This window comes from Somniosus microcephalus, chromosome 14 (assembly GCF_052327205.1).
Source record: "Somniosus microcephalus isolate GS21.2 chromosome 14, FLI_Smic_1.0, whole genome shotgun sequence".
Taxonomy (NCBI): domain Eukaryota; kingdom Metazoa; phylum Chordata; class Chondrichthyes; order Squaliformes; family Somniosidae; genus Somniosus; species Somniosus microcephalus.
The window spans coordinates 55750213-55759910 of NC_141000.1; the positions used below are offsets into that span (position 1 = coordinate 55750213).

General features: G+C 43.6%; 1 protein-coding gene across 1 annotated transcript in view; it reads right to left on the minus strand.

Annotated features, from left to right (window-relative positions):
• eif2s3 (eukaryotic translation initiation factor 2, subunit 3 gamma) overlaps positions 1-9698 on the minus strand; it is a 58395-nt gene that overhangs the window by 19981 nt on the left and 28716 nt on the right. Inside the window, exons 5-7 of the mRNA XM_086006575.1 lie at positions 7218-7312; positions 5467-5625; positions 3471-3605 (exon numbers count right to left, since the gene is read on the minus strand). Of these exons, the coding sequence (XP_085862701.1) occupies positions 3471-3605; positions 5467-5625; positions 7218-7312 (389 nt within the window). The remainder of the gene's footprint in view (positions 1-3470; positions 3606-5466; positions 5626-7217; positions 7313-9698) is intronic.

The window sequence follows — 9698 nt, forward strand, 5'->3', positions numbered from 1 at the left end:
ATACAAGAGGTCTGAAATGAAAACAGAAAATGCTGGAAATGCTAACATGTCTGCCAGCTCCAAAAAGAGAAAAAAACAGTTCAACACCCAAAGTACAGACTGCCTACTCGCCAGAACTGTATTCTGACAGAGTCTACATCTGAAACATCAACCCACTGACCCCTTCCTCTGGACACCAATAGCACCACCTTAATTTACATCCCCATCTGCTCTGCTGTAAAGGAAATGTGGGATTTAACCTAGTTAATGAAGTCGGTGTTCAGCGTGCCCAGAGGAAGTTGAAATACTGTTCCTGAAGCCAATTTGCTTTTCCTTTGTTGCTTATATAATTCACACCTCAGTACTGCAGAGGCCTGGGGGAGGAGGATGATGCAGGTTTGAAGCAGGACATAGTTGAATGGCAGACAATGGAAAAAAATCAGACAACAACTGGGAGGCCTAGGCAAGCACAGGGCCACAAGAAGAGATAATGCCACATGATTAGCATGGAAAAAAATCAGCAAGACATAATAGGCCCTAAAATCATAGATTTTCTTCTGGTCAAATGGATGTCAGACAGATGTGGAAACCTATCGCCCAGAGTATCAAAACTAAACAGAAATATCCACAAAAGTAGAGATTCTGTTTGAACACAAGAAATAGGAGCAGAATTAGAGCCTGCTCTGCCATTCAATAAGATCATGGCTGATCTTCGACCTCAACTCCATTTTCCCACCCTATCCCCATGTTCCTTGATTCTCCTGGAGCCTAAAAATCTATCTCTCTCAACCTTGAATATACTCAACGACTCTGGAGTAGAGAATTCCAAAGATTCACACCGAGTGAAGAAATTTCTCATCTCAGTCCTAAATGGCCGCCTCCTTATCCTGAGACTATGCCCCCTAGTTCTAGAGTTTCCAGTCAGGGGAAACAACTTCTCAGCATCTACCCTGTCAATCCCTCTCAGAATCTTCTATGTTTCAATGAGATGACCTCTCATCCTTCTAAACTCGAGTGTATAGGCCCATTCTACACAATCCCTCCTCATAGGACAACCCTCTCAACCCAGGAATCAATCTAGTGAACTTTCGTGGCAACCCCTCTAAGGCAACTACTGCGTAGCCTTCCTTAGGTACGGAGTCCAAACTGTACTGTACTCCAGGTGTGGTCTCACCAAAGCCCTGTACAATTGCAGCAAAACTTCCTTACTCTAGTACTCCAACTTGTTTGATAGAGTACATACTTTCCTCCCAGGAACACACCATGTTGGGTTATTGTTAGAGCTTAACTAGCTTAAGAGTACAGCTTACCAGACCCAACACTAAGTTTTCCACTGCTTGATCAGCAAGGACATTGCGTTGCAACGTTATCTAGATGAGTGGGAAAAATTCCAGCTCCTAATGACAGGTCTCCCCCTTCAAATCCCATTAATGTGTCAGACTGACTGACTAATCAACAGCACCCTACCAGTCTCTGGTACTAGATTACCAAGCCTGCCACAAAGGATCACCTCTATTACTCCATCAGGCATATCTTGGACCCAACTTGATCTTAAAAAGATTCAGTTTACCTCCACAACCCTCTCCCTCAACCCAAGATGATAATCATTTATTGGTCATTGGACAATTGCCAAGAATGGGTTTGGGCCCTTGTTAGGCAGACAGTAGGCACCAAGAATTCTTCCCGAAGGCATGAGCAGCAAAGCTCATCATAAAGTGCATTATTAGTCATTCATGTGCAAGCCAAGACAGTGAATGTTGTCTATTTTACTGTGGCTGGCATCACAGCCAAGCTTGATTCTGTCCTTCACACATAAGCAACTTTCTAGTAGTGGTCATCAAGATTGATCAGCAAAAAGCCTTTAACGTAGAAGAACACCCCAAGGCGCTGCACAGGAGTATTTTTAAGACAAAAAATTTGACACCGATCCACATAAGGATAAATTAGGGCAGGTGACCAAAAACTTGGTCAAAGAGGTAGGTTTTAAGGAGCATCTTAAAGGAGGAAAGAGAGGTAGCGAGGCGGACAGGTTTAGGCAGTGAATTCCAGAGCTTAGGGGCTTAGGCAAGAGAAGGAAGGCACGGCCACCAAAGGTTGAGTGATTATAATCAGGGATGCTCAAGAGGGCAGAATTAGAGGAGCGCAGCAGAAAGCCTGGCAGATTTTTCCCTTTCCAAGTCCAGGAATGCGCTGGCCAATTACAAAACCCCTACTGCCACCCCATCTTAAATCAGTTAACTCAACACAGACAGGGGCAAATACATGCAGTGCTAGTTAACAGGATGTGAAAATTAGAACCTCCAAAAAGAACACTACTTATGGTCCTAGGATTGCAGCATTTATAGTATATTTTACAGGGCAAGGAAAGATAATTATCTTGTTCTAATGAGCTAAACATCAGCAGGAAAAAAAAAAAGACTTGCATTTATATAGTGCTTTTCACAAATTCAGGACACCCCCAAAGCGCTTTACAGCCAATGAAGTACAGGAAACTCTTTGGTATCTGGCACAGACGGGACCGGGATGGTGCCGGTTGATTAAAAATTCCGGATTACGGAGAGGGTTATCTACCGAGGCTATTTTTAACAAATAAAAATTAAAAAAATCAAGAAATGTGCAGTATACAGTAATTGGGTGCTCACCTACAGAATGTTGTGTTAAATGGATGGTGGAAGATGCTTGATTAAGTACAGTACTGCCAGTTGAGGGTAATCCATAACTCTTTAATTACTTAACAGTAAAACAAAACTTACAGTATACAGTGCAGGAGAGTCAGACTCCTGTTATTGAGGTGTTCGGACTTCTGACAGCGCCAAGAAGCCGAGTAGTGGCAGTTTGGCGAACTACCCCCACTGACTAACTCGGCCACCGCGGGAGACTCGGACTCGGCAACATTTCTGGTTATTGAGGTGTTGTTTTCGGAGTATGAATTTTGCTGGTTAATAGAGAATTCCAGATATTTAGGTGCCGTTTAAACGAGAGTTTCCTGTACTTTTTTGAAGTACTGTTGTAATGTAGCAAACACGGCAACCAATTTGCGCACAGCAAGCTCCCACGAACAGCAATGTGAAAATGATCAGATAATCTGTTGTTGTTTTTTTTTTTTTTTTATAAAAGTGATGTTGATTGAGGGTTAAATATTGGCCAGGACACCAGGGATAACTCCCCCACTCTTCAAAATAGTGCCATAGGATCTTATGTCCACCTGAAAGGGCAGACGGGACCTCGGTTTAACATCTCATCCGAAAGATGGCACCTCCAACAGTGCAGCACTCCCTCAGTACTGCACTGGAGTATCAGCCTAGATTTTTGTGGTTAAGTCTCTGGAGTGGGACTTGAACCCACAACCTTCGGACTCAGAGGCAAGGGTGCTTTCAACTGAGCCACAGCTGACACTTTCATGTTTACACACTTGTGTGAAAATATGTATAGGATCCAGAACACCACAAACAAGTCAGCATTTTAAAGAATAAGGAAAATAAGACACTTACCAATTAGCCTAGGTTCAGATACAAAGTCTCGAATGGGGACGGGAATTTTTTTTACAATATATTCGCATACTACTTCAATGTTATATTTCAATTGTGCCGAGATTGGAATAATTGGTGCTCCTTCAGCAACGGTACCTACGTATCAAAACAGAAAAAGGCATTAGGTTATAAATCCAGAGAATGCATTATTGCTTATTTTATTGCTGTAACCAAAGCTTTAGTAATTTAAAGTATGTACTTTAATGAAATAGCCTCAATATAGTCCTTTAGTAATACTCATTTAAAAAAAATGCAGATTAACCCTTTTGAGTGCTGAATCTCTTTTGGAACTTGCACATTTTGTTAAATGCCAAAAATGATTTTTCACTCCCTAGCTAAGAGCGCAGAGGTGAATTTAGCAACCCTATTATTGCCCAAGTGTATGGCTCAGTTATTTGCTACCTGCACCAGCCATTTCACCAGGGATGCTAAGGAAATGCTGGTTACAGTGCTAACCTGAAGTGCCTATTTAGCAAGGTTAAATAAAGTAAGCGCACTTGATCCAACAAAACTTGTGTAGCCAGCTTCTTACACCAGCAACATTGCCCTGTTTAAAAAAGGGGAGACGGATAAACCCAGCAACTACAGGCAAGTCAGCCTAACACCAGAAAAACTTTGAGACAATAATCAGGGACAAAATTAATCGACTTTTGAAAAAGCATGGGCTAATAAATGAAAGTCAGCATGGATTTGTTAAAGGCAAATCATGTTTGTCCAATTTGATTGAGTTCTTGGATGAAGTAATGGAAAGGGTTGATGAGGGCAGTGCAGATGATGTGTATGTGGACTTTCAAAAGGCGTTTGACAAAGTACCACATAATAGACTTGTTAGCAAAATTCAAGCCCATGGGATTAAAAGGTCAGTGGCAGCATGGATACAAAATTGGCTAAGGGACAGAAAGCAGTGGTGAAGAGTTGTTTATCAGATTGGAGGGAAGTATACAGTGGTGCTCCCCAGAAATTGGTATTAGAACCACTGCTCTTTTTGATATATAGTAATGACCTAGACTTGGGTATACAGGGCATCATTTCAAAGTGTGCAGATGATACCAAAACTCAAAAATGTAGTAAACAATGAGGATGCTAGTAATAGGCTTTAGGAAAACATAGACAGACTGGTGAAATGGACAGACACACAGCATTTGAAGTTTACTGCAGATAAGTATGAAGTGATACATTTTGGTAGGAAGAATGAGGAGAGGCAATATGAACTAAATGTTAAAATTTTAAAGGGGGTGCACAGAGACCTGGGGGGTGTATGTACACAAATCTTTGAAGGTGGCAGGGCAAGTTGAGAAGGCGGTTTAAAAAAAGCATATGGGACCCTTGGCTTTATTAATAAGAGGAATAGAGTACAAAGGCAAGGAAGTTATGCAAAACCTTTATAAAACACTGTTTAGGCCTCAGCTGGAGTATTGTGTTCAATTCTGGGCACCACACTTCAGAAAGGATGCCAAGGCATTGGAAAGAGTGCAGAGAGATTTACTGGAATGGTACCAGGGATGAGGGACTTCAGTTATGTGGAGACTGGAGAAACTGGGGTTGTTCTCCTTAAAGCAGAGAAGACTAAGAGGGGATTTGATAGGGGTTCAAAATCACAAATGGTTTTGATAGAGTAAATAAAGAGAAACTGTTTCCAGTGGCAGAAGGGTCGGTAACCAGAGGACATAGGTTTAAGGTGATTAATGCACTGCCTGAAACAGGGTGGTGGAAGCAGATTTAATAGCAACATTCGAAAGAGAACTGGATAAATACTTTTAAGGGAAAAATTTACAGGGCTATGGGGAAAGAGCAGGGGAGTGGGATTAATTGAATAGCTCTACCAAAAAGCCAGTACAGGCACAGTGGGCCAAATGGCCTCCTTCTGTGCTGTATTATTCCATAATTGTGTGAATATGAGTCACGTAATCAAACAAGTAAAAAACCGTGAAAGAAGTTTAATTTAGGGGCAACCTACCCTGAACAAAAGCAAGTATCTGTTCGTACTGTTCCTTTGCTTGACTTTCCTTTACAAGGTCAATCTTGTTCTGCAGAATCAGAATGTGTTTCAGTTTCATGATTTCAATAGCAGCCAGATGCTCTGACGTCTGAGGCTGAGGGCAAGACTCATTACCAGCTGAGGAACAGAAAAAGAATGCGTTAAAACATTCATACTGTTGTGCTTTTGTTATGATTCATAGCCCACACAATATTTTATTTTTCCACATCAACACTTACTGAATTCGAATTTAAACTGAAGAAAAAAGTTGGGAAAATCAAAGTGAAACATACTTCGTATTATTATATTATCATTGATATGCAATACATTTAGAAACTGGTGGGGGAGGAGAGGAAATAAGTGCACACATGCAAGGATATAGTTCCAGATACAGGAAACTTTGGTTTATCCGGAGTTTGTATGTCCGGAATACTCGATCTAACAGCAAAAATCAGGAGCCGTTTTCTATAAGTTTTTTTAGTTCTCGTTCTTTTTTCTCTCCCCCAGTCAGGCACTGCAAGGTCTGTAGCTATAGCAATAGCTTCAGCTAGAGACGCTTGCAGCTGCAGCCGACTCTTTAGAAGCTGTTGCTAAGCAACAGTGTTTGTTGTCAGATACGGAGATTAAAACCTCCGTATGCTTCAACATTAACTTTGTACGTCCGGCACTTTTGATAGATCGGCAACACGCCGGTCCCGTCGGTGCCAGATATCACAAAGTTTCCTGTACCTGCAACACTTGGATATTTCACCCTATAAGTGTGACCCCAAGGAGGAATTAGATTCCCTCATGACCCCTCCTGCAGGGTCACTACAACTGAGTTTGATCCTTCGTTGCCCACCATTCATGCATACACAGCACTGGGAGTGGGAAACCCAGCTAATTTTTTTCCTTAGCGGAGGATGTTGAAGCCAACTGTAGTGTCCCCAGCGCTGCACTGGCTAATTAGCTAACTCAACCTAGAACTTTTCCTGGCCTGTAAGATTCAGTACCATGCCAGGCAATGCATTTCACCATCGAGCCGCCAAAAGAACCCTGCAAAAAGTAACTAGAAAGCAAGGAAATATTGACCACTTTCAAAAAAGTCTTCACGATTAGACATGGCCTGGCCCAGTACTGGTAATCATATTCAGAAAGCTTGCGACAGTGAGCCATCTCCTCAAAATAAACTCACCCGCATGGCCATTATCAGAATGATCCTTAAATAACTAAGGGACCCAGATCGCCCTCTCAACTAAACAGGTCATTCCGGCCCTGGAAGCCATTGAGAAGGGAGCTCCGGCCTCTTCACAAAGAATTACTCTATTATGCACAAATAAATAGTGTATTTTATGAAAGAAATAACAGTGCTGTCTCCTGATACACTGATCTGATGGTCAGCTACTTACAGCTTCTATTTTCTAATTTTGTGGATCAAAAACTTTAGCATTCTTCAGCATTGCCTATGGTTTTAACGCAGCTGGCCAATATAGTTCTTGGCAGCGTACGTCCGGATCTTCTCATTCACTACTGCCAATTCACACAAGTGAATTAAAGGGGTACAGAATTGTAATGGCAAGATTTGTGAAGTAACTTAAGGCAGTCTTTTTAAGGATTACTTAATGACAAGGAACTTTCCAAGGAATTTGATATCAGAGTAAAAGACAGAAGCAATTAACAGTCATGAAACCAAGAACCTTCAGTGGGTGACAATGGTGCAAATCTGTACATATTGTTAATGTCCCAATTACCTATTAATAGCAAAGCTGCATCCATGACAGCAGCTCCGTTCAACATAGTAGCCATCAAGATGTCATGCCCTGGACAATCCACAAAAGATACATGCCTGTAAGAGTGAAACAAAATAAAACATGCCATAATTTAGGACAGATTTCTCTTTCCCCACCACCGCCCCCCCCCCCCCCCCCCCCAAAAATCAAAAACTGTAGAGAACGCACAAATGAGTACACAGGAACTGGAATAGGCCATTGAGCCCCTCTAGCCTGTTCCGCCATTCAATGAGATAATGGCTGATCTGCGACCTAACTCCATATTTGGCCCATATCCTTTAATACCTTTGATAACAGAAAGCTACCAATCCCCGATTTAGAATTAACAATTGATCGAGCATCAACTACCGTTTGTGGGAGAGAGTTCCAAACTTCTACCACCCTTTGTGTGTAGAAGTGTTTCCTAATTTCACTCCTGAAAGGTCTGGCTCTAATTTTTAGACTACGCCCCCGAGTCCTAGAATCCCCAACCAGCGAAAATAGTTTCTATCTACCCTATCTGTGTCCCTTAATATCTTGAAAACTTCAATCAGATCACCCCATAACCGTCTAAATTTTAGGGAATACAACCCTAATTTGTTTAATGTCTCCTTGTAACTTAACCCTTGAAGTCCGGGTATTATTCTAGTAAACCTATGCTGCACTCCCTCCAAGGCCAGTATATCCTTCCTAAGGTGTGGTGCCCAGAACTGCCCACAGTATTCCAGGTGTAGTCTAACCAGGGTTTTGTATAGCTGCAGCAGAACTTGTACCCCCCTATATTCTAGTCCTCTAGATATAAAGGCCAGCATTCCATTAGCCTTTTTAAACATAGAAGATAGGAGGAGTAGGCCATTTGGCCCCTCGAGCCTGCTCCGCCATTCAATGAGATCATGGCTGATCATCCAAACTCAGTACCCTGTCCCTGCCTTCTCTCCATATCCCTTGATCCCTTTAGCCTTAAGAAATATATCCAACTCCTTCTTGAATATATTTAATGAATTGGCCTCTACTGCCTTCTGTGGTAGAGAATTCCACAGGTTCACCACTCTCTGGGTGAAGAAATTCCTCCTCATCTCTGTCCTAAATGGCTTACCCCTTATCCTTAGACTGTGACCCCTGGTTCTGGACTCCCCGGCCATCGGAAACATCCTTCCTGCATCTAGTCCCGTTAGAATTTTATAAGTTTCAATGAGATCCCCTCTCATTCTTCTAAACTCTAGCGAGTATAAGCCCAATCGACCCAATCTCTCCTCATACATCATTCCTGCCATCCCAGGTATCAGCCTGGTGAATCTTCGCTGCACTCCCTCAATGGCAAGAACATCCTTCCTTAGATAAGGCGATCAAAACTACACACAATACTCAAGGTGTGGTCTCACCAAGGCCCTGTACAACGGCAGCAAGACATCCTTGTTCCTGTACTCGAACTCTCTCGCTACGAAGGCCAACATACCATTTGCCTTCTTAACCACCTGCTGCACCGGCATGCTTACCTTCAGCGACTTGTGCACACAAGGACACCCAGGTCTCGTTGCACTTCCCCTTCTCCCAATCTATTGCCATTCAGATAATAATCTGCCTTCCTGTTTTTGACAAAATATAGGGCTCTTCTGTCGGTCTGTCCGTTTTCTATACGTTTGAAAGTTACAGAGCGTACCGACGCGCGCGTCGCCTCAAAAGAAAGCTTGCGATTCCGGACCGGTCATAGGCATATTTGCGTTTCGGCCGGACAAAAATCCCGCCCGCGGTATCCCAAAAACGTTCAGCGTTCTGCTCATTAGCATCTCATTAGCGACCGTGTGACGTCGAGGTCGACCAATCGGACGGCGGGTTCCTGGCGCGTGCCGCCCTACAGTTGAGTGTCGAGTGACTCGCCGATTGACCAATCCTACGCTTCGGTGACCAGCCCGGTCGACCAATCGGTGCATGTGTGGGCGGGCGTTATCCTTCTGAACCGAGGTGAGTGGCCGCCATCTTGATTTTCCACTATATTTTCCCCCCACACTTTCTGTGTGTTAGGGAACTAAGGTAAATATTTTAATGATGTGTTAGGGAATTAAATAACAATTTATTTGTGTTTTAAATTGTCTTTAGCAACAGGAGGAACTGAAGTGATCCCCTAACCGCCGCCGTCCCCAAACCGGCGTTTTTAAAAATCAAAAACTTTCTCTCTCTCTCCCCCTCTCCTTCTCTCTCTCCTCTTCCCTCTCTCTCTCTCTCTCTCTCTCCTTCCCCCTCTCAGGTTTCACGGAGTGCGGGCGGGCCGCCCGAAGTTTCCCGCTCGCTAACGGCCGCCAGGCCGCCCTTGCCTGTTCCCCGCGGGCCGCCTCGCGCCGGCCGCACATGCGCCGCCCGCGAGATACCGCTCTCGGCGCCGGCGGCCGCTCAGCTCAACGGGGGAGGGGGGGTGGGAGTGTGAGGGAGAGAGGGGTGGGGGGGGGGGAGAATCGTGGGGTGGGG